General features: G+C 44.2%; 1 protein-coding gene across 2 annotated transcripts in view; it reads left to right on the plus strand.

Moving 5' to 3' along the window:
* LOC119862993 (ankyrin repeat and fibronectin type-III domain-containing protein 1-like) overlaps positions 1–26,018 on the plus strand; it is a 617,559-nt gene that overhangs the window by 181,068 nt on the left and 410,473 nt on the right. For both annotated transcript variants that reach the window (XM_043493659.1, XM_038420625.2), the window contains one exon: positions 24,363–24,556. In XM_043493659.1, the coding sequence (XP_043349594.1) occupies positions 24,363–24,556 (194 nt within the window). The remainder of the gene's footprint in view (positions 1–24,362; positions 24,557–26,018) is intronic.

A 26,018-nucleotide genomic window follows, 5' to 3' on the forward strand; every position in this document is an offset into this window, starting at 1 on the left:
CTTCACCATCCTCCTAGTGAAAAAGTTTTCACGTATTCTGGGGCAGCTAATGGCCTGCCTGGCCCAGTGTATAAGTTAGAGCAGCCTCAAGGCTGCTGTAATTTACAGTGCTTCCCATAGCCAAAGTGCAGTTTATTGTGGCCCCTGGCACACCCCTTTCACTGGGGGGGGGGGCTGAAAGCAGGGCCAGCAGACAGCCCTTATGCTAGTTCTGCATCAGCCAAGGAGAACCCTTCAGCAGGGATACTTGTTAAGAGAACCCCTGCTAGCATAAAGGACCTGCAGGGAGGCCTTAAGATTAACTGGGAATTGGGGCCAGAGTCTGGTACAACAGAGACCAGATTAGAGCTAGCTTGTCCCATGCTGCCCTGCCAATAAACCCTGACCTAGACATGCTACCTCCAGGTGTGATCATCTTTGGCCCCCTCTGCTAAGGCTGCCAGAAAGTTTGCAGGGAATGCCAGCTTTTGTGATGTGATAATCTGCCCGATAGGAAGCAGACCTAGGCATAAAGCGGACTCACTGCTCACAAGCCATCCTATATATGCTGGTGAAAATCTCTGGTTGCTACTGACACAAGGCAGATCTGAACTGCTGACAGGGATGGGACTTCATCACCACTGTCCTGTTTGGTTTTAAATGAATGTTGTTAAAAGACCTATGTAATTGACAAACCTTGGAATGAACAGATGTGGGACAAGGGCTCCTGTGTTACCAATGTGTTCAGCTGATTAAGTTTAGTGTCAGGGAAGATGAAGTCTGATGAAAGATAGAACTTGCTGCTTGGGCTGAGCTTGGGCTTTGGTATTTCTGGATTCGTTCGTTCGTTCTTTTTTTGTTATAAAACAAATAAAACGCATTAACACACAGGGGACATAAAGTCTTTCACAAGAGCTCTGATCGCTGTCCAGCTGTGATCTCCCATCTCTGGCAGATACTAGTATCTGATGCTTCAGAGGCAAACAAAAAATCCCCATATGCACTTGTCCAGTTGTGCAGTGCTGCCTATGAAGGTTAAAAACAAACCCTGCCTGAGCTCTCTGACAAAAAATCAGCTTTTGCCCTGAAGCATGAGATCAAATTCTTTTCTACAATTTTAGTTGGCTCCTCTGTGACTCCTACAGTATTGCTAATCCCAAGCATACAAAAATCTTGATTTAGGCCCCCACAAATCATGATTGTTTTAAGTACATTGGGTGTGGGGGGAGTTTATTTACCTTATAGTTTTTGAGCTTTTAGTGTTCTTGTTTTGAAGCTTTATCCATATCCACAAGGAATAGGAACTTTTTTTTTTTTTTTTTTAAATTAAGGAAAGCAGCAGCAGCTGGGATTTTGCTGGGGCTCCTAAATGTCATGAGACTCAATGAATGAGAATTGGCAATGCTGCTAATGCTCATTAATGGTGATCTCTCCAAGTAAAACACAGGAGCTGCAGCAAAAGGTGGTGATGAGGGATTTAGTGATAGTCTTTCCTTGGAGTCATTAGTGAGCCAGTGATCTGGCATTGTGCTAAGGGAAAAACGCTTCTGCTGGATGTGCTCTGTGTGTGTGTGTGTGTGTGTGTGTGTGTGTGTGTGTGTGTGTGAAATCACTACATAAGGCATGAGTGCATTAGCATCTTTAGATAAAAGGTGCTTGGAGAACAGAGAACTGAGTGATTGGTAGAAATCTGGGAGCCAATCCACAATTTCTCTATTGCAAGAAGTGTTACAATCTAATGATTGGTTTCAGAGTAGCAGCCCTGTTAGTCTGTATTCGCAAAAAGAAAAGGAGTACTTGTGGCACCTTAGAGACTAACCAATTTATTTGAGCATAAGCTTTCGTGAGCTACAGCTCACTTCATCGGATGCATTTGGTGGAAAAAACAGGGAATGCATCCGATGAAGTGAGCTGTAGATCACGAAAGCTTATGCTCAACAGGGGAGGGATAGCTCAGTGGTTTGAGCATTGGCCTGCTAAACCCAGGGTTGTGAGTTCAATCCTTGAGGGGGCCATTTAGGAATCTGGGGCAAAAACTGGGGATTAGTCCTGCTTTGAGCAGGGGGTTGGACTAGATGATCTCCTGAGGTCCCTTCCAACCCTGATATTCTATGTCTTCTAAATAAATTTGTTAGTCTCTAAGGTGCCACAAGTACTCCTTTTCTTTTTGCGAATACAGACTAACACGGCTGCTACTCTGAAACTTAACCTCATTGTGTTTTTAGTTTCCCCAGCTGTAAATTTGTGCTACTATTATACGTTACTAAATATTTTTCTGTTTAGATTGCAGAAGTTTACTTTGTTTTGTTTTTATCTTATCCTTTATTTGTCCTCGGGGCAGGGGTTGTGCCTTCTTACTTGGGCAAGTGCCTGCGGCAATGTGGGAATTACTCTAAATATTAAACAATGTTCCTTGGTCTCCCTTAATACTGTAACTGGTTTTTAATGGCTGGTGTGTTCTTGATGTATCAGCTATCCCACTCCTATCCCTGTCGCTAGCTCTGTCCGTCTATTTGCAGGAAATGCTTCCCCAAAGTACTTTATATAGAAATACACACTAAAACCATGCTTCTCTGATCCTCAGAATGTTGCCAGGGCCGACTTCCTCTAGCAAACAGGCTGGCATCAGTTCATGCTGCTTCTGTGATCAGCTAGCCTGGAGAAGTAACACAGGCACCTTCCTTCTCTCTTCCTGGAATGAGGCCATCCTATCTGGTCCAGGAGTTGGGAAAGCCCAGAATAAGGCTGTTGGCATTACTCTGAGGATATATTAATTTGCTGATCTTGGTTATTAGTAGGATGGAGGACCCAGACCCTGGATTAATTAGCAGTGTTGATTCTGAGCCTTAGTTAGGGATGTGTACAACTCTGAGTAACGGACACCCAATGGTATGGATTTAGGCCCTGATCCTGCAAAGAGGACTATGGGGGGTACACTCCTGCATTGTGAGTCCCATTAAAGCTAGTGAGGCTCCATGCAGGCACCGGGATCTGCCTGTATGGTTCGGCTTGCAGGATTGGGGCCTTAATGAGGTTCTAAACTCTGGAACTCAGATGTGTTAGATGTTCATAATTCCAAACTGTTCCGCTCCCTTCTTATGGCTCCTGTCCCCCCTCCACCTTCAGACTTGATTACCATCAAGATGATTTAACCACAGAAGCTAGCTTTATCTTTCCTGGGTTCAAGATGGTCATCTGTTGGCCTGACACTTATTTCTGGAGCTTCCCCATCAGAGATGCAGTTTGTTTTTGGGTCCGTTCAGTGGAGAAAACCCAATGATTGGAAAACATTTTCACCTAGCCCCGGCCAGCTAGAGACCTATATGCTTTATATTTTCATTCCTTTAAAGATAGGGGAGTCTGGTGGGTGAGTTCTTGGATATCAGAGCCTCAGAGTGGAGACTGACAGCCTGAACACGACACCCTCCACTGCATGTTCTTAGTATCAAGTATGCAGGAAACCAGGTCAGTCTGTTTTTGCTTTCACATTATTGGCATGGATGTGTTTGATTTACCAAAGCACATCATATTTATTTAGCAAGAATGTAGTGGATGCCCGCCAAAGGTTCTGTGCAATTTGCAGTTGGGGACTGTTATTCCCATGGATAAGCCCTGACAACTTTGGTTCAAGACTGAAGGAAGGAGTGGGAGAGGTGGAGGGAAATGATTGATAGCTATGGTGCTTTCCTAAGTGAGAGAATGAAAACTGCAAAGCAGTGAGGCGTCTAACTGATGGTCTGGAGAGCAAGGTGAGATTAAGAAATTAGAGCACTGAGGATTTCTTTTTGTCAGGTTGAGAATTAGTGCTTCCGGGTTTTGGCATTTGATTCAAAGTAAATGAATTGGAAGGAGAGGGTATTTTTCAACAAGTGTCAGGACATGTTGCTCAGATTTCCTACTGTATCACAGCATGTTTCTCTGGGTCCTGGGTTCCCGTCAGTCAATGGTGCTGTTCCTGGCATGAGACATTGAGGAGCAGGAAAGCTGGGAGCACAGAGCTCAGATGACAGTGTGGACAAATCCGGACTTTTTGGTCTCCTCTTTGTCACTGGTGAAGTATTGTTTTAAAGAGTTAGAATGCGAGAGGTCAGTCATGAAATCTAAGGGATAGATAGATTTTGAACATACTCTTGTGTGACATTGGAGGATGAGCTAGGCGATGTTCCATGAGCTATGTGATGCATTTGTGAGGTGTGAAGCTCCTGTGTTTGGACTGGCATGTGAGGCCAGGCTAGTGTTCAGAATTCTGGAACTGCATCTGATAATAAAACATTACATTAATAGCACATTTCATCCAAGAGTCTGAAAATGTTTGTGATGACTGCCACTTTGGTTGACACATCAGGAGTTGAACCAGAGACATCCAGAGTGGAAAAGCAAGAGCAGCTTGAGCTAAGTGCCAAGGCTCTGCAGCAGCTCACATTCTCTGTGGATTGGCGCAGACAGGCAACTGCAACACTCACTCACTGTTGGGTTATGCTTTCACTGACATTAGACTCTCATCCCCATCCATTAGGTACATCTGTATATTTATGTCATTGTTACAGATGGAGAAACTGAGGCACAGAGGGATGAAGTGATGTTACTGTGGGTTGAATAGTGACTCAGTGGCAGAGCTTTTAATCCTGAGATTAAAATCCAGGAAGCTTGATTCTGAGTTCTGTGTATTAATCCTTTCCTCAGCTACTTAATAGTATTTATAGCTTTGTGCTTAACAGCCTTCCTGCTCAGGAATGAGAGTCAAATGTTATGCTGGGAGCACCCATCTCTCACCCAATTCATTCTTCTTCCAGCAAGCCCACCTGCTTCTGCATTACAGGTAGAAACAAACTAATCCCACCATCCTGTCAAACACATTGCCTCATGTGATCCTGGACAACATCATTGCCACACAGGTCACTGCATGATGCTGACGCTGGAAGAGGTATGCATCTGGCTCAGCAGTACAAACCAGTTGGCAGGTGTGAGAGTATTAGAGCAACAGCAGAGAATGAGCTGGGCTTGGAAGACATTTTTCCTTTCCTAGTTGAGGCTGTCCTATGGAGTCCAAATGATGACAAGGTTTTTCTGAATGGGAAGGAGGCAGACTGTAGTATAGGTTTCAGAGTAGCAGCCGTGTTAGTCTGTATTCGCAAAAAGAAAAGGAGTACTTGTGGCACCTTAGAGACTAACAAATTTATTAGAGCATAAGCTTTCGTGAGCTACAGCTCACTTCATCGGATGCATAGCTTGCACTGATACCATAAGGCAGCTTTCCTACCAAGGATCCCATAGCATTATCCAGACTTCACAAACTGGAGCCAGACTTTCACAAGAGCTGAACCTCCAACAGCTCCTGTTCTCTTCATTTGGGTGCCTAAATGATTGCTGAGTGTTTGTGAAAACCTGGCTGTAATATGCATACCACATATACTGTATGCATCGCTTGCCTCTGATACTGAAATGCAGCCATGTTAGCAGATGTTTAACAGAGCACAGCAATGCTGGTCTGCAAATGATAAATAATATCTGTGATTGAAACTGCAGAATATTTATAGAGGCAGGAAAGCAGTTGCCCAGATTTGAATTTGGGCAGGACACCAGAGCTAATCCTCTATCTCAGTGGTTCCCAAACTTGTTCCGCCGCTTGTGCAGGAAAAGCCCCTGCCTGGCTTTGACGGTTTGTTTACCTGCCGTGTCCGCAGGTTCGGCCGATTGCGGCTCCCAGTGGTTGCAATTCACTGCTCCAGGCCCATGAGAGCCACTGGAAGTGGCGGCCAGTACATCCCTCGGCCTGTGCCAGGGGATATAGAATGACCAGAAGTGATCAGGACCAAAAGAACTGCAGTCTGTGGTGAGAGCGCGAGTCTGGGAGGGAGGGACTCCTCAGCTCTAATTCCATTCTGATGCTGATTCTGTGGCCTCAGACAAGTCATTTAACATCTCTGCTTCAGTTTCCCCATCTGTAAATGGCTCAGGTAATGACACAGACCTCCCTCACAGGGATGTTGTGATGCTTGTTAGTGTTTGTTTATAAAGTGCTTTGAAGATTAAATTGCTCTACAAGTGCAAAGGATTAACACTAGAACCTGCTTCTGCATCTGTCCTGTCTCCAGTATCATAGGTTCCACTAGCCCCACAGTGGGGCCTTAATTTGGAGGGAGGAGTACTGCTTACTGGCTCCTCAATGCTCCAATGCCTGCAGAAGCAGTTAGGTGATCTTGGGACATATCCAAGTAGTTGAAATGAATGTAGAGTGCTCGGGTGCATGGGGAAGTCTTCTGTCCTTTCCAGGGTTAACTAGATTTTACTTTTTGTTAAGTTCTTCCAAAAAGTTTGTCACTGAGTTCAGCATGTTGCGATCATATGCGTATTATGCAGGAGTGCTGTGCTTATGCCTGGTGATCAGTCCCACCTATGCTGGAAAGCTGCTGGTATTTTGTTGGTCCTTACATTTGTCTGTTACAAATGGTTCTGGCATTTAGACAGGATCTGTTGCTGAAGTGAAAGAAGGTGAGGTGTTTGTCAGGTGCAGTATGTTCATTGGCAAAGAGGTAGCTTGGGACAGTGTTTTCTTGGGTGAGTTAAAGTCAAACTGGTCTGTGCTGGGTTTGAAGTTTCCCATGTGATTTAGGGCACTAAAGCAGTAGCAGCCACCAAACCATTGTGCTAAACATCCTGCACCTTTCACATCCCACAGCATCCTCCCCATAATAACATAAGAAGGGCCATACTGGGTCAGATCAAAGGTCCATCTAGCCCAGTATCCTGTCTTCTGACAGTGGCCAATGCCGAGTACCCCAGAGGGAATGAACAGAACAGGTAATCATCAAGCGATCCATCCCCTACCACCCATTCCCAGCTTCTGGCAAACAGAGGCTAGGGACGCCATCCCTACCCATCCTGGCTAATAGCCATTAATGGATCTATCCTCCTTGAACTTATTTAATTCTTTTTTGAACCCTGTTAGTCTTGGCCTTCACAACATCCTCTGGCAAGGCGTACCACAGGCTGATTGTGCATTGTATGAAGAAATACTTCCTTTTATTTGTTTTAAACCTGCTGCCTATTAATTTCATTTGGTGGCCCCTAGTTCTTGTGTTATGGGAAGGAATAAATAACACTTCCTTATTTACCTTCTCCACACCAGTTATGATTTTGTAGCCCTCTGTCATATGCCCCCCCTTAGTCGTCTTTTCCAAGTTGAAAAGTCCCAGTCTTATTAATTTCTCCTCACATGGAAGCCGTTCCATACCCCTAATAATTTTTGTTACCCTTTTCTGAACCTTTTCCAATTCCAATATATTTTTTAAGATGGGGCGACCACATCTGCACACAGTATTCAAGATGTGGGCGTACCATGGACTTATATAGATGCAATAGGATATTTTCTCTTATTATATCTTCCTTAATGATTCCTATCTCTCTCCTTTTTTTGACTGCCGCTGCACATCAAGTGAATGTTTTCCACAGTGACTCCAAGATCTCTTTTTTGAGTGGTAACAGATAATTTAGACCCCATCATTTTATATGTATAGTTGGGATTATGTTTTCCAATGTGCATTACTTTTCATTTATCAACATTGAATTTCATCTGCCGTTTTGTTGCCCAGTAACCAAGTTTTGTGAGATCCTTTTGTAGATCTTTGCAGTCTGCCTGGGATGTAACTATCTTGAGTAGTTTTGTATCATCTACAAATTTTGCCACCTCACTGTTTACCCCTTTTTCGAGATCATTTATGAATATGTTAAATAGGACTGGTCCCTGAACAGACCCCTGGGGGACACCACAATTTACCTCTCTACATTCTGAAAATTGACCATTAATATCTACCCTTTGTTTCCTATCTTTTAACCAGTTACCAGTCCATGATAGCACCTTCTCTCTTATCCCATGACAGCTGACTTTGCTTAAGAGCCTTTGGTGAGGGACCTTGTCAAAGGCTTTCTGAAAATCTAAGTACACTATATCCACTGGATCCCCCTTGTCCACATGCTTGTTGACCCCTGTAGAGATTGTGAGTAGATTGGTGAGGCATGATTTCCCTTTCCTAAAACCATGTTGACTCTCCGCAACAAATTATGTTCATCTGTATGTCTGACAATTCTGTTCTTTAAAATAGTGTCAACCAATGTGCCTGGTACTGAAGTGAGGCTAACTGGCCTGTAATTGCTGGGATCACCTCGGAAGCCCTTTTTAAAAATTGGTGTCACAGTAGCTATCCTCCAGTCATTTAGTACCGAAACTGATTTAAATGATAGATTACAAACCACAGTTAGCAGTTCTGATATTTCACATTTGAGTTCCTTCAGAACTCTTGGGTGAATACCATCTGGTCCTGGTGACTTAGTGCTGTTTAGTTTGTCAATTTATTCCAAAACCTCCTCTGACACCTCAATCTGCGACAGTTCCTCAGATTTGTCACCTAAAAAGAATGGCTCAGGTTTGGGAATTTCCCTCACATCCTCAGCTGTGAAGACAGATGCAAAGAATTCATTTAGTTTCTCCGCAATAGCCTTATTGTCCTTAAATGCTCCTTTAGCATTTCGATTATCCGGTGGCCCCGCTGATTGTTTAGCAGGCTTCCTGCTTCTGGTGTACTTAATTTTTTATCTATTTATTTATTTATTTATTTTTAATTTTTCTCACTAGGTTTTAACTTCCACTTTTTAAAGGATGCCTTTTTGTCTCTCACTGCTTCTTTTACTTGTTTAACCACAATGGCACTTTTTTGGTTCTCTTACTATGTTTTTTTAATTTGGGGTATACATTTAAGTTGAACCTCTATTATGGTGTCTTCAAAAAGTTTCCATGCAGCTTGTGAGGATTTCACTTTTGGCACTATACGTTTTAATTTCTGTTTAACCAGCTTCCTCATTTTTGTCGAGTCCCCCGTTCTGAAATTAAAAGCTACAGTGTTGGGCTGCTGTGGTGTTTTCCCGCCACAGGGATGTTACATTTAATTATATTATGGTCACTATTACCAAGAGGTCCAGCTCTATTCATCTCTTGGACTTGATCCTGTGCTGCACTTAGGACTAAATCAAGAATTGCCTCTTCTCTTGTGGATTCCAGGACTAGCTGCTCCAAGAAGCAGTCATTTAAGGGGTCAAGAAACTTTATTTCTGCATCCCATCCTGAGGTGACATGTACCCAGTCAATACGGGGATAGTTGAAATCCCCCATTATTACTGAGTTTTTTATTTTTATAGCCTCTCTAACCTCCGTGAGCATTTCAGTCACTATCACCATCCTGGTCAGGAGGTCGGTAATATATCCCTACTTCTATATTCTTATTATTAGAGCATGGAATTGCTATCTATAGAGATTCTATGATACAGTTTGGTTCATTTAAGATTTTTATTTCATTTTATTCTAAGCTTTTTCACATATAGTGCTACTCCCCTACCAGCACAACCTGTTCTGTCCTTCCAATATATTTTGTACCCTGGTATTACTGTGTCCCATTGATTAGCCTCATTCCACCAAGTTTCTGTGATGCCTATTATATCAATATCCTCATTTAATATGAGGCACTCTAGTTCACCCATCTTATCATTTAGACTTCTAGCATTTGTATATAAGCACTTTAAAAACTTGTGACCTTTTAGCTGTCTGCCCATTTACGTGATGGAATTGAATGGGACTCTTTCTTTTTTTTTTTTTCATTTGACTGTTTCTCATCAGATCCTACCCTTATTTTATCTTCTATCCTCTCCTCTTTACTAGGATATAGAGAATCTCCATTAATAGATCCTCCCCTAATGATGCCTCTGTCTGAACCACGTGCTCCTCCATACTTGTCGGCTTTCCCCCGACCCGTAGTTTACAAACTGCTCTATGACCTTTTTAATTTTAAGTCCCCACCCAAACCAACCACTGCTATGCTCTCCTGCAGGCCCATGCCCTTCCCTGCATGCTGATGTGGGGAGAGCTCCACAACCTATCTGCCCAGGAAGCACCTTGCTTTAGCATCATGCCTTTTACAGAAATTCCACAGCAGGACCTGGGTTGCTAGTAGCTGTCAGGGATGAGGCCTCACACTAGGAGAACATTCGTTGCCAATGGCTGTATGAACAAACTCAGAGCAAAGGGAGCAGTGGGGAGAATGCAGGAAGCTATCGCTCCCCTCCCCAAATGTTCCTTTTTGAAATAACTTTTTGCCAAGGTCCTCCTCTGTCCCCCAACTTCCTTCCAGTTCCCCGTGTGATTTAAATTGCCATATCGCGCCTTACCCCCAGGGTCCCAGAAGCGTTTCTAAACCTTTCCAGCTAAAATTCATTTTTCTAGCAGAGATGCAATTTTTCAGTTCAGAGTGGCATTTTGTTTTCCCCTTGCTGTTCTTCCACATCAGGAAGATGGCCTGCTGGAGAAATGCACTTCAATCAAGGGGAGATGGCAGGAAGCAAAACTTTTTATAAACCATCTGGTGGAAATCATGGTATTTACTAGTTCATAATGGTGCTTGGGGAAGATATTTTTATAGCTTGACACATTTTTTTTTTTTTTGAATCAAAGCTGAATATATATAATTTTTAAAATTCCAGTCTTGTGTAAGCCAAGTTATATCTTTTTAATCATCTTTTTAAGCTCCTAAACCACATTTTAAAGGATGCTTATAAAGACGTTTAAAGAGGTTTGGGATGAATTAAAATATATATGTATATTTTAATATATATGAATATATTAAAAAATGTCATGTTGAACTCCTTACACCTGGGGTAAATTTATTGTCTTTTATTTAAAAATACCAGAAAGGGCTATTGCTGCAGCTTCTCGCCTCACACAGTATCCAGAAGATAAATAATGGCTGAGGTTTGGGGACTGCTGCGCTGTTCTTGGCCATGATTAGAATCCCTCACCAGTGGAAGTCCAGCATGTCCCTCTCCAAATTGAATTGAATTAAGGACTATAATCCCTCTGGAAAAAGCCTAATCTTCAGATAAAGAAAGGAACCCAAGGCAATCAGTTGTAGCAGTGTTATTGTTGGTAGGAGTGCTCATAGAAATAATCAGCAATAATAAAATTCCATTTCATTTGGGCCTAGAGGTCTCAACCAGGATTGGGCCCCCATGTGGTAGGAACTGTACAAACGTACCCTCTGTTTGTCCTGCAGTTATGGGGTGCGACTGCAGCTCAGTAGATAAACACAAGCTAGCTTTAATCTAGCTAGTGCAGGCACCAGAGTGGTAACGCTGCAGTAGTTTGCACTTCAGCCTGAGCTGTCTGAACCCGCCTGGCACCCTGGATGATTATTTGTTGGGCTAGCTTGTGCTGCAGTGTGCTTTTCCTCAGCTTCACTGCTACAAGTACCAGAGCTAGCTAGATTAAAGCCAGCTCAGGTCTGTCTCCTCAAGGTGCAATCACTGGTTGTGCTTGCAGGATGGACTTGGAGACAGTGTCCCAGCCCCAAAGAGCTTGCAGTCCTTTTTTTTTTTTTTTTTAAGGCAAGACCTATAAAAAGTGGGTGGAGAAATGTAGGCACTGGAGATGTGAAATGACATGGCTAAGGTCATGCAGCAGGTCAATGGCAGAACTGAGAACAGAGCAACCTGGGTGTCCTGACTCCTAGTCCAGTGCCACAGCCACTGGACCATATTGTCTCCAGCAAAGCATACCAACATAAATCTAGGCCCTAAAACTGAGATGCTGGAGACAACTGAACATTTTAAATTATTTGACATTTTGCAGTCTCACTTTCCATTACTGATAGAATAAACTACTCAGCATACGTTTACTGACGCCTCCTCCCATGGAGTCAAACACTGCCAAAAGTTTGTTGTTTAATAAAAAATTGCTACATAATATCTCCAACTAATAGACTGACTTGTAGTTAAATCTTGATTTAATTCTCTTGTTCTTCCATTAAAACCACAGCATTAAATTTGACCCATGTAAATATCCCAATTTTGTGTGTTAAGAAGTGTCTGTGGTGCATTTAGGCAATCTGTCAGTGATTCTGTGTGGTCTATTACACCTTGAGCATGTGACTTGTTATATTTTTTACAATGCTTCTTAGCACTTATGTTTGTAATCAGAATAATGTGATTTTAAGATCCGATATTTCCTGGCTTGCCAGGATGAGAAATGGATTCTTTATCCCACAGGAATGAGGAAGTCAACTGTTCAGTGCTGTGGAGCATTAGTTTGTTGTCTGGGTGTTTAGCAAAATATTGGATAGTCTTGCATGTGACTGGCCACTGTGAATAAATATGCTTTTTGGGATTGGTTCAGGCCAGCGGTGAGAGAAGACTTGAATTAGTGTTCTGAGGTTCTTCCCCACCCCCACCTGCCTTGCACTTTATACATATATAATGACTATGTGGAGAAAAAATACTAGCACCTATGAGTTTGTGTCCACAGTATAAGCATATGACTGGACTTTTCAAAGGAGTTTAAGAGAATTAGGTGTTCAAATCCCATCAACATTCAGTGGAAATTGGACACTCAACTCCCTTCGACTCCTTTGAAAACCCCAGCCTCTGTTTTTTATCAGACCAGGTCACTACTCTCTGAATCCTTCCATAGCCCCCTGGGCCCCCTTGCCCAGTGTCTCACTTGAATTTCTCTCCCCATCCCAGAGCCCTGCACCATTTCTCTGGCTTTTTGTTAGTATTTCCCATCCCTTTACTCTGTCTGTGTTTCATTTCCCCCTTCAGTTCCTTCTACTGCATTTCTCTTCATGCTTCGGTCCCTATTGCCCTCTCTCAAGGAATGTTGTGCCAGGACCCAGAGGTGTGACTGCACCACCTGAGCGCTGACCTGAGCTCCTTTGATTTAGCTAACTTGGCTGATAATTGCAGTGAAGCTGTGGCAGCACAGGCTAGCTTCTTGAGTACATACTCAGAGTGCTAGGTGGGTTTGTATAGCCTGTGCTGCTGTGGCTCTGCTACTCTCTATATTTGAGCTAGCTAGATTAGAGCTAGCACGGATACGCAGCGTGGACATACCCTCACTTTTTCCCCCGTGAGGCCCACAATCACTCTCCTGGGGCAGTTGCATGACTCCTTCATCCCAGTGCTTCCCTGGGGGGGACAAACAGATCTCCCCAATCAGGTGCTGGTCACCAGAGCAACCCCTCATCTCAGGGCACAGCATTGCAGGGATTCTTCCTCTCTCGTTTCTTGGTTCCACAATTGTCTGCTACCTCCATGGCTTAGCCCTCTGGCGAGGTCAGCTCTCAGTCAAGTCCTCTTCAAGGGGTAACAGAAAACAAATGAAATCTTAACTCAAAAATAGCCACCTGTCATTAAAGTCCATAGTAGAAACACTAGTCCTTCGCAAAGACCCAAGGGCAGTGTTGCCAAGGTTAAGGCCCTGACTGGGCAGGTTTGGTTAAAGTAGGAAGAGAACCCTTGCCTGTTTTGGTGTCACACAGAACTGGCCCCTAGTAAAAGCAACCAGCCGTTTGTATCTGGCCTTGGCTCTGATTGGCCTCCCCAGGTTCTCTGCTCTTCTCAGTGCTGGAGGACCAACTCTTGCTGTTCTTTCCTTCCAGCAGGGCATCTTCTTAGGAGGGGGTGTGCCAAGGCAGTGGAGCTTCTGGCAGTGGGCAGCAAACGCTTGATACTCTCCAAGTGAACCTCATCAGCTTCTGTCCTGTAAGCTCCTCAGGGCAGAGCCCATTGTGCCTTGTGCAGCACCGAGCACATGGTGCTAACAGGTAGTATTGCCTTCTCATTGTTAGTCAGTGTCCTACATGAATTAAAGAATTAACCTAGCTCCAGAGTAGAACAGAAATGACCCCACTTGCTTGTGGTTGGCACTGCTCCTGCAGGAAGCTGGCCTGGTGGGTTGGAAGCTGCACCAGTCTGGAGAGAGAGCCAGTTCCTCAGACGTTCTTGTTAACTGCTGGAAATGGCTCACCTTGATTATCACCACAAGAGGTGCCCCCCCCCCTGCTGCTAATAGCTCATCTTAAGTGATCACTCTCCTTGCAGTAAAAAGAAAAGGAGTACTTGTGGCACCTTAGAGACTAACAAATTTATTTAAGCTTTCATGAGCTACAGCTCACTTCATCCGATGCATCCGATGAAGTGAGCTGTAGCTCACGAAAGCTTAAATAAATTTGTTAGTCTCTAAGGTGCCACAAATACTCCTTTTTCTTTTTGCGAATACAGACTAACACGGCTGCTACTCTGAAACCTCTCCTTACAGTGTGTATGATAAAACCCATTGTTTCATGTTCTCTGTGTGTGTATATAAATCTCCCCACTGTATTTTCTACCAAATGCATCCGATGAAGTGAGCTGTAGCTCATGAAAGCTTATGCTCAAATAAATTTTAGTCTCTAAGATGCCACAAGTCCTCCTTTCCTTTTTGTGAATACAGACTAACACGGCTGCTATTCTGAAACCTGTCAGGAGGAGCAGCTTTTAAACCAATTAGTGTTGTGAACTGGAATCCTGCACTTCGTTCAGCTCATCTGTTAGCTTTTAAAGAGAATTTACTGTCACTGCGACCTCAAAACAAAGTGCCTGCTGAGGAGGAAAACGACCCAGCCGAGTGAGGAGCAGTCACTGATGTGGCCAAGTGCAGAGGTTTGCTAGGTGCTCCACATTGTGAGCACTCTGAAGCTTGTTGCTTTGTCCCAGCAGTTCTGTGAGATTATCTCCTTTTGTCCAGGCAGCCAGCGCAGGAAGGATGCAGCAAGACACAGCAGGGCATGGCGAAGAAAGTAAACAGTTCTGTCGGAGTCTCAAAGTCGAGTATATGCCAGCCTCTGGGCTGTTAATCTGGTAGCTCGATGGTGGCTGTATGTAATACTAGAATTGTGTGGTGGTGTTGCTTGTAATTATTAGAATTGGGAGCACTGGCTGTTGGGAGTCTGAAAGGACAGGAAACAGGAAGGAGGGGGGAGGAATTGAAGAGGCTAAGGGAGAGCTACTGAGGGTGCAGCAGCAGCTTGGTAAAGAGGTTTCCACTTTTAAAAAAAAAAAATAAAGTCCTGTTGAAGTTTAATAGTTTCAAGTCTAAACTTGAAACTTTAGTTTCAAGTCTAAACTTGAAATGCTGAAGTTTCAGGGTTCAAGTGCTGATGGGGATGGATGAGCGGGGTGCTGGCCTGTGTAACCTTCACTCAAAAGAGTTTAGGCCAGCAGGCACCATTCGATCATCTGTGTGAATTGTGCTGTCTTTCAAATATGTGCTTGTTTTCTATAAATATAGACACTTGGTATCATTTATTAGTGCAGTGAGGAAGAACTCATTTTTATGAATAAATTTCAAGGCCAAAAGGGAACATTGTGATGATCTTGTCTGACTTCCTGCATAAAATTAGAATAGGATAAAACAGAATTTCATCCCAGAATGACAGGTTTCAGAGTAGCAGCCGTGTTTTTTTTTTTTTTTTCAAAAAAAAAAAAAAACTGGATATGAGTCAGCAGTGTGCCCTTGTTGCCAAGAAGGCCAATGGCATTTTGGGTTGTATAAGTAGGGGCATAGCGAGCAGATCGAGGGACGTGATCGTTCCCCTCTATTCGACACTGGTGAGGCCTCATCTGGAGTACTGTGTCCAGTTTTGGGCCCCACACTACAGGAAGGATGTGGATAAATTGGAAAGAGTACAACGAAGGGCAACGAAAATGATTAGGGGTCTAGAGCACATGACTTATGAGGAGAGGCTGAGGGAGCTGGGATTGTTTAGTCTGCAGAAGAGAAGAATGAGGGGGGATTTGATAGCTGCTTTCAACTACCTGAAAGGGGGTTTCAAAGAGGATGGCTCTAGACTGTTCTCATGGTAGCAGATGACAGAACGAGGAGTAATGGTCTCAAGTTGCCATGGGGGAGGTTTAGATTGGATATTAGGAAAAACTTTTTCACTAAGAGGGTGGTGAAACACTGGAATGCGTTACCTAGGGAGGTGGTAGAATCTCCTTCCTTAGAGGTTTTTAGGGTCAGGCTTGACAAAGCCCTAGCTGGGATGATTTAACTGGGACTTGGTCCTGCTTTGAGCAGGGGGTTGGACTAGATGACCTTCTGGGGTCCCTTCCAACCCTGATATTCTATGATTCTATGATTCTATGATTCTAATACTTTGCCTGGCTACTATAACATTTTGGCGACGCGGATGGATCTTCTGCCTCTGAACCCACATGCACCCTTTCTACAAAGCCCAGGTGAGCCTCCAATTGCTTTTAGTGCCTGGAGCCATATGTTTGAGACTTACCTGCTTGCAATTGGTGCTACAGAGATTTCTGAAGTAAGAAAGCGTGCTCTGCTAATCCACTGCCTTGGAGCAGAAGGGCAGCATATATTTTACACTTTTTCCCTTGCAGACGATAAATATGAGACTGCACTCACTGCATTAAAGAACTTTTTTGTACCAAAAGTGAATGTAATAGCTAATCGCTACAGATTTTGCCAGCATGAGCAGAAACCAGGGAAGAGTATAATACAGTATATTTCTTCCCTGAGGAGTCTGATTGTAACTTGTGACTTTGGGAATATGGCAGATAAGATGATTAGAGACCAGCTCCTTAAGAAAACCATGCTTTGTGTAAGAGACTACTTCTAGAACCACAACTTACACTAGAAAAAAGCAATAACCATTGCTACCCAGATTGAGTCAGCTACAGGTGAAGCCAAAATAATGAGCATGGGTACAGGAGGCACAGTCCAGGCTGTGACTCCTTTGCAGAAAAGTTCCCTAAAGCTGCAGATAAACAATTACAAGAGGAAAACTAATGGAAAAACCACCAAATCATCAAATTCAAAATACAGTAAAAACATGCTTTTGCTGTGGATCCCTACAACACCTTGCAAGCTACACAGGATGTCCGGCAAAAGTAGCTCAGTGCAATCATTGCAAAAAGGTTGGGCATTTTGCTAAAGTATGTCGCAGCAGCCAGTTCAACAGGTGCACGCAGTTACAATACCAGATGTTACTGTGCTGAGCGTGGACAAAATCACTATTGCATATATTCCTGCAAATGGCTAAACTGGAAGGGCGATTGTGGATAACCTTCACTACTGATTTCTTGCAAGCATACTGGGCTACACAACATGCCACAACACAAAGATCACCCGCAGAGTTACTGCATGGGAAACGGAGATGAATACTAAACTGAACATTGCTGAACATGGTGTTAAAGGCACAACCTAAGGCCCCAACCGAGGATGATGTGAGGAAAAACAGTTGAACAGAACCAAACAAAGTATAAGGCTTTCATACAGAAGCAGCAGGGTGCTAAGGAACCAAAGTTTCAGTGATTCCTTCCTTAGAATGTAAAAACCTGGAATTTTACACAAAGTGGACCATAAATTCACAACTCCTCTTAAAATCATAGAGAAGAAGGGACCTTACACCTATCAACTTTCTGATGGGCAGCTATGGAATGCTTCTTATCTTGCACCTGCCTATGCACCAAGAGGAGATTATGCCAACACCCAGTCTGCATTGGATGACTTCACCGTAGTATCAACACAACAAGACATTGCACTGGAACTGGGGCTTGAGAGACAGCCTGTCAGACCCAGATGACCACCTGTCTGGACTAGAGACTGTTATATAGTATCTATAGAGTTTTTAGTGGAAATAATTCTGTCAACAGTATAGTGCCTTGTTTCCTATTTGTTCCTGTGTTTAGAACAACGTTTGTTGTAATTGGGAGAGTTTCTTGAGAGGAGGGAATGTGGTGTTTAGATGTTGCTTGCAATTATTAGAATTGGGAGCACTGGCTGTTGGGAATCTGAAAGGACAGGAAGGAGGGGAGAGGAGTTGAGAAGGCAGAGGGAGAGCTACTGAGGGTGCAGCAGCGACTTGGAAAAGAGGTTTCCACTTTAAAAAATAAAGTCCTATTAAAGTTTGTTAGTACCTTGTCTGGCTACTACAACAAATTGCCAAAGCTTCCAAGAAACTGGGGCTCTGACTGGAGATTTGGAGGGTGTTTCCAAGTGCATACTGGGACATTTAGGTGATTGTTTGAAGACTTTGTCAATTCAGATGGTGTCAGATGGTTGAGGATTCAGCTGAGCAGCCGTACCACACCGAGGGCCCATGCCTGCTCAAACCTCTCCTCCCTAACAAGTGCCCCCTTTATCTGCAATTATCTTTGAGTGGGGAAAGGCCCAGGGACCTGCTCTCTTCTCCCTGGAGGGTATAGCGAGGAAGAGCAGCATGTGTCTTCAAGAGGCATGCCCCATGCTACTTCTATGGGGATAGTGCAGCTTGTATGTCCCTGATTTCCCTGACAGATGGGCCTCTGAGTTTCTCCCTTCTTGGTCTCTCTTGGGAGATGGGGCTTTATGGAGTTCCAGGTTATGGTTACAGTCTCCTCATCTCCCACCGAATCCTTCTGTGCTCCCTTCCTACTCCCCCAGTGTCTGTGTCCCCCCCACATCTCTGAGACATCAACTTCCCCTTAAAAATAATTCCAGCTCCTCTGGAAAATAAATACATTAATCAACCTTCCTAATGCATTCAGCCTCCCCACCGTCCATACAAACTCTCTGTGAACTTGATGAAACTCGTGTGGTGTAGATGGGACCTGAGCCATGCCAAAGCCATGGACAGCCCAAGTTTTGTGCTTCGCTGAGAGTCACACACAACGATGGGAAGCTGTGTTCATCCTCTGCCTACTTCCAATCCCAATGGACTGCACAAAGGTTTAGCACACTTAAGGGATGAGGGTAAAGTACTGTGTGTGGCACAAAATGTGACTTTGCTTTAGGTGATTTGGGGGACAACCGAGGAGGCCAAAATGTTCTCTACATGCTCTCCCGCCTCTCCCCTTCCCAAAGCTGTTGTTGTTCACTTATTAACTGTTTGTATTGTATATCTAGAGGCTTCCAGCTGAGACTGGTGCCCCATTGTGGTAGGTGTGGTACAAACCTATCATAAAAATACAGTCCTTGCTCAAACAACTTATCATCTGTACAAACTTGTGCTGGGAAAGAATTGATCACGTCACCATGTGGGTGTGTGTCTTCTCCTCCTCACCCACTGCAAATGTGTGAATTTGCACCCTTAGATTGTAAGTACTTTGGGGCAGTGTGTTTAGTTCTTTAGTTTGCATCCATTAAATATTGTAAAATGTTTTGTCAAGTTACTGTGCCCTAGGTTTGATTAAACCCTATCAGTGCAGAACAAGCTGAGAAATAGTGGCCGCCACGTCACCAAAAGAGGCTTAAAATAAAAGTGCCATTTCACCCTTACTTAGAGCAACTTCAGTTTTTGTGTGGATTCAAGAAGGACTAAAGAGTTTAAGGTAAGGTTGCCAAGTTACACCTCCTTTTTAAGGGTGTTATAATTAAATATCTAAAATTGCACAGCCCAGGGTACAGAGTCCGTGGTCTATAACTAATCTCTCCTGACAGCTTCCCTCCACCCCACTTTTTGCTGTGCTAGTAATGCCAACCTCAATGCCTCATTTATCTGCTTCTCTCATACCTGTCTCCATGTTTCTTTCCTTGTGCATAGAGGACCCATTTCACGAAAGCCTCCCTTTTGGCTCTCAAGGGGCTTCAATCCCATTGACGTGAACAGGCCTCAAACACATGTGGAAAAATAAGCACATCCCTAAGTGCTGTCCTGAATAGGGATGAACTCAAACCTATGCTTTCCTGAATCTGAGCGAGAATGTCCTCTTGATCTGGTTTGGTCTGCAAAGCCACCCTGTCATTTAAATCCCTTCTTGAGACTTGCTCCTTCTAAGACACCTACAAACAACTAGCAGGTTAAGATGTCTGCTTATTTACCTCATTTTTCTCATCCGTGAACTTCTTATTCACATGAACATTAGGGGAGCAGGGACGTAGTGACACTGGGATCAAGGCTGGGGATTGCTGGGGTGGGGGGAGTTGGGGAGCTTAATACCAGTGATGGGCCTAACGTAAGAACTGAATAGGACTGGACATAAGTTGATCATAACCCTGATCATTTGGCTTGTTGTCTCCCTTTACCCTCCCCTTTGTTTGTCATTATTTTTTCAGGTTGTGAGCTCTCCAGTGCAGGGAATGGCTTCCTCTGACTTGAGGGATCACCCAGTGCAGTGTGGACACTGCCATAGTCTATGTTCAGATTGAAAATCTTAGAGGTGAATGGGGCTTGGGGCAGTGGTAAGGCTGAGGTTGATATAGGGTATGTCTACACTCCAACAACAAAGGTGTGTTCTTAACTTGGTTTAGCTAACCTTGGTTAAAATAGCCATGAAGACACAGCAGCACAGCTTCCAACCTGCTAGCTAACCTTTTTTTACATTTTTGGTGTAGACATACCTGTATTTGCAGCTGCTCCCCCTGTTCACATTTCTAGATAATAGGCCTGATTCTCATCTCGGACCAGTCTGAATGTGGTATAACTCCATTCCCTTCAGTGGGCTGGTTCCTGATTCACTCTGCTGTGAGTGAACTCCGACTGATGCCAAAAGAGGGAGAGAAGATGTGAGCTGACAGCTTGCCAGTAAGTTTAATATAAGAGAGAAGCTGAGAACTGGCCATGTGGATAGGAGGTGGCTCCCCTCCTCTCCCCTCCCCAATAAATTTCCATCTTTAAAGTTTTGTCTCTTTTTTAAAATCGTTAGTTTTTGGGAGTCTTTTGGGTGGAAGGGAGGAGAGGTAAGGATGTTAAAGTACAAAGTTCTCTCTTGGGTAGAACTCTGGGAAATCATTGAAATCGATCGGAAGTTTATTGGGGCCTATTGTGTAACTAGCCTTTTCTGCTGTATTTTTGCAGTTGCTGAATTGATTTTTCCCAGGGTAACAGGGAGGTTTTGGCTTTCTCTCTCTTTACCTTTGCACAGTGTCTTTAGTGCAAGATGAGACCAAAATGAGAAGCTTGAGTTAGCAGGAATGCATTTTCCATAGAGAGATGTGGGTGTGCAAAGGATGGAGTTAATCCTGCAAAGTGCTGACTGAGCTAAGCTCCCATTGACATCAAGGGAAGTGGGGGAGCATTCAGCACCTTATAAGGAGCGACTCAGCATCTCTCCGGATCTGGCCCAACCTTTTTTTAGCTAACAGTAACATTCTCTCCTTTTCTACCCTCCCACTTTCTTACTCCCATTTGGTTCCTTTGCTTTATAGCAAAGGGATTGTGCAGTTGCTGGAAAAAGTCATCCACTGGGAATGCCCAGACTCCGGTGGAGCCTACAGAATGTGCAGTGAATTATTTAAAATGTACAGTTTGTAGACACAATACTAAAATTCCCCAAATCCAGAGGTCCCCCAGGGTGGTCCCTAGAACCAACTCTGCATTCTCTGTTACCCTGAGGTCCCGGGGGTTGCATTGCAGATGTAGTGCTGCATTTCTGGAGATCCCCAGCGCTGCTGTCAGTCGCTGAAGCTGCGACTCTGTGACATGGAGGTACTAAAAGTGCAGTGCTGTTCTGTACGTGGCAGTGTGCAGTTTGGTGATCATTCCGTTTCACCTTCCAGGTCAGATTTCCTTACAAGTAAAAGGATTGTGAACCAGATCCGCCACATATGTAAATTTAGAAGAGTTCTTTTGACTTGCATGCACAAAATTACACCAGCTGACCATCTGGCCCGGTTTGCCTAAAATGCAGTGTGTCTACACAGCAGCTGTGAGGTATGATTGTAGCATACATAGACATGCCAAACTAGCGTTGGTCTAGCTAGGAGTACACTGTAGCAATGCACTGCAGTCACACTTCTCGATTGCAGTGTAGTAGGCACACCCTAAATCCTACAAACTCACCTTGGAATTGAGGGCTCCAGCTGCATCCTTCCCTGCTCGTGTGCATTATTGGTGATGCATTCTGCCCTTGCTGGATTCAGTGCAGGGCACACATGTCAGTTGTCCTCTATGGACAGAGTTTCTTTCTTTTGATTAAGGGCTTGTGTTCACTGTAGCGTTAGCCTGAGGTATGACTTGTTTTGCCCTGACTCTGAGTACATACAGGGAGCAGATCTGGTGGCCTTTGTTAGATAGATGTTTTTCAGGGTAGGACCAGTGTTTAGTTCTTGAGGGGTGACAGGATGGGATTCAGGAGATTGCCTTGGTGGAATGCTGTGACAGAAGCATTGCATGTTATGCAGCGCCCCTGACAGCCCTGTAACTGCGATTCTAGAGAGCTTTTTGTCTACATCCGTGTCGTTACCGTTCTATACTCCCCGATCCTAAACAGAAAGGCCATGGAATTTGGCTGTGTGTAGGGGGGAGGGAGGCGGTGAAACACTGGCCTGGGAGAATGAAATGGAATTGTTGCTGCGGGGAGGTGGCTCAGATGTCGTCCTCCCTCCTCTCCGCTCGGCGGGGTTCTCACCATATAGTGCTAGAGGGCTCGTAAGCTACTTCCGCTCCCCTTCGTAGCTTGTGGTCCGTTCTTCAGCCCTGCAATGGCTTCCTGTGTGCTGCATCTTACACATGTTCAGCTGTTCAGTGGCTGGAATTGATGCTGTTGTCATTGGGCTCCTGGCTAATTCCCCACCTGCAGGCAGAAGGATTTTTCCACACTTGTCAAACCTTGATTGTACACTCTTCCCTCAACCAAAAAGCCAAACAGCAGCTATTTGTAGGCTGTAATAGAGTTGACTCTGGCTTCTCTACTTGCACTTTGCACCCTTATTAGCCGTCTGCACTAATGGATGTGGCATGGCTGATAACCCTCAGCATCCTAGCCTGTCTTGCATAGCTGTGATTTCCTGGTACCAAGCGGTGTTAATTGACAGTTATTAGTAAGGCTGGCAGAGCTGTATGGGGGATGGTGAGTCCACAAAGCAGGGTATTCCTCGGAATTTAATTTTGTTCAGATTTAAAACAAAAATAAATCCCTAGTTGCTGAATATAACCTTTGTTCATCATTTCCTTCTGTATAACTCATTGCCCTCAACTGGGCACATGAAAAATTGCTCCTCCAGGGTGAGAATTCTCTCTCCTTCACCCAAAGTACATTTCATCTCCTGGTGGTGTTACGGGCACACCTAGCTGTGAGCATCTCAAACACTAACATCTCTCTGTGGTTGAATCCCAAGCCACAAAATGGTGCATTTAAAAGTACTGAGATGTAAATGCAAAACTATATTGAATGTTTTAAAATCTAAAATACCAGGACAGAACCTCTTCATTTAGCAGAGCAGTATGTAATCTGCAAATCTTTTGTACCGGCAAAGTGTGTTACAGAGAGAGGTCTTTCACGAAAGAAAACGTAGAATTAACGTTCTGACTTTTTGAATGTGTTACGTTTCCAGTGTGAAGGTGAGCAAAGTGTCAAAGATGCTGTTTAGAACAGGCAGGCTGCTGCTGTACAAAACTACAGCTCTGTCTGTGCACCTCAGCTGTGCTCCGCATCTAGCGGCATCTCCATTGCAAAGTTGCCAGTGGTAGTTTTGTAAAACAAACAAACACGCACTGTGAACTACATGCAGATTGAATTAATTTCACTTCTCTCCTAAGCCACATTTGCACTCTGGCCTCTCTGGGAAAAGACTTGTACACTAGGGGCTGATTCAAAGCCCACAGAAGTCAATGGAAAGATTTCTCTTGACTCCAGACCAGGCTCAGAGCTACCTATATCTGGTACTCTGCTCCCAGTGCCTGATACATTAAATTCTGCGGGATATTAATTTAGCATTTTGCAGCTCCCCTCTGGCCATGGTGGTGGTGTTTGCCCATAAATTACATCTAATGCCAGCACAAATTGGGGACTGCAGTCGCATTTGCAAAAAGGAAAAAAAAATGTATATAGTGGTGATGGGCAAACCTCTGTGGGTCTGGAGCTTTTGACTGAGTAAGAATGTACAAATGTGGATGCTCATCTGAAATCCATCCAAACTTCTATAGTTTTTTTGGGGTGGGGATGGGGGGGAAGGGTTGGGTCTAGAGTCTTTCAGTGAGATTTCTGCAGTGTCTTGGTATTGATTGGGCTAGGAACACTGCAAGAACACTATCCTGTGAGATGTTTGCTATTGGATGAAATAAGGAAATGTAGAGATGTGGGGGGAGATGGTTAAAACAAACAATGTGTTCCCATCTCTCCTCCCCAATTTTTTCAGCCTCCAAAATTTTTTGGGGTCTCTCTGAGACTTCAGAAGCTGGTTTTGGGTGAGTCCTTTGCCCCAAACCAGTTCACACATCTCTAATCCCAAACCCTGTGTTTATGTATTTGGTTAGTTTTGATTATCTTGTAAATTGGAGTGTGTGTGGTGGTGGTATGTGCTAGAATTTATAGCCACTGTTTTCCTTAACGTTAATTGTGATTTACATCCCAAGTTATAGCCTTTAATTAAAACCCACTGATAGGGAGAGGAAGGGGAAGATAGTTGGCTAAGATATTAGTGATGTCCTTGGGTTGCGGAGCTGAATGGGGGGGAACAAACGCACCTGGTGATTGTCAGCTCCAGTGGCACTAATGGTTGCACTGGAGTATCCGACTGAGATGTGATGTTGCTCCACTCGCGTGCTGAAAAGTCCATACATGTGGATTTTGTTTTTGTTTGTTAGATCGCTGGATAGAAAACTGCAGAGGCCTCTCCTGGGAAAGTCAAGGACCCTTCCCAGCATTCCTCAGTCCCCTGTTCTCAGCAGGGTTCCTCTCTTGGATTCAAAATTGTACAGGGAGGAGATGCCGGAGCAAAAGCAGTACAAGAACCACTCTGCCTCAGACTATCAGAAAGGGTGCACAGTGCCCTCTGCTGGTGAGTTTCAGTAAATTTTGGTGGATCTGCATTTCTTGTGTTTTGCATGTTTGTCTTGAGGAGGCTTTTAAAATCCTAACAAACATTCTTCCCAAAATCCCTCCAAATAAGCCTTTTTAAGAAACCAGCCACCATGGGTTTTATTGCACTAAAATCATAGTCACCCTTGTTGCTTTGTCCATTCCTTAGTGTTCCTTTCAACCTATTCAGACAAATTCCCCTCCCCTTAGCATGTTGGTGGTAGAAATGCACTGAAAAGTCTGAAAACCAAATGAGAGGCTCAGTGACTTGGTAATGGGCATACAGAGCCTTTTGCCTCTGGGTCACTGTATCAGCTACAGCCTGGGTCAGAAGGGACCAAAGCAAAAGTCACCACCATCTGATGAGTCTTTGGCCTTGCAAAATGAAATGTGATGTCAGTCCCATTCATAGTGGACTAAATGTCTACATCATAACAAACATCACTGTGGCTGGAACTAATTAGCGTCTTCAGCAGCAGCCTTGGCAGAGAAACAAGCCTCTCCCATCAATCCTCGGCTGAGATGGCACTACAGAATTTGCTGTTGCAAACTCTGCCAGGTTTGGAATGCACCTTGGCCTTTGTCTATCCTGAGAATTTTGTCACATTCTTCCACCATTGAGCTAATCCTGCTGCAGCTCCACCTGCTAGCAGCTGTGGAAGCCCTAAAATGCGGTGGCCACTGTGTTGTCTAACCCTGCTCAGACCCTGCAGGCTTAGTGATAGTTAGGGTATATTAGTGCTCCCACCATTGCTAATGCTGGTGGATTTGCACAGGGACAACAACAGTGGTGGGAGAATTTGATAAAAACTTCATTGTAGACAGGGCCTTCGCTTTTCCAGTGTTGCCAGTACAGCACTAAATGCAACCCAGAGAAAACTGTTCCCTCCTACAGCATGCTTAATTTCTAAAATGTATAATCCCCACTGCCAGACCTCTGAAAACTGACAATGGAATCTTTCCTCAAGCCCTGGTTCAGTTTTTATGCTCTGAACTCTGTTTCTCTCTCACTGGCATTGCTAATTCCCTAGATTGTTGTGTGCAAACAGAAGCTCATAAATGGCACCGTTCCCTTGGACTGGTTCTCCTGAGTATACAGGAACTGGGGCTCAACGGCTCATGATATCAATGTCCATGTTTAGGCTGTCCTCCCATACTGACTTCTGTCATGAGCACCCGCGTCTTCCTTTGAGGCCCTCAAATCTGTACATTCTCTCTGGGATGGTGGTGCCTGGATGAAAACCTGGGAGAGGGTATAGGCTGCCCTCTCCTCAGCTAAGGGTTGATGATGGGGAAATGATCCTCATGAGGTCAGTGCCCCTCAGTGGAAAATAAAGTAACTAAAAACAGACTGGAATTGAGAGTATTTTTCTATGCCCTTCCAGTCCTCAGGACTTCATCAGTCACCAACTGGCATTCGTTCACACGCACAGACTTCTTGT

Source organism: Dermochelys coriacea, chromosome 10 (genome assembly GCF_009764565.3).
Source record: "Dermochelys coriacea isolate rDerCor1 chromosome 10, rDerCor1.pri.v4, whole genome shotgun sequence".
Lineage (NCBI taxonomy): Eukaryota > Metazoa > Chordata > Testudines > Dermochelyidae > Dermochelys > Dermochelys coriacea.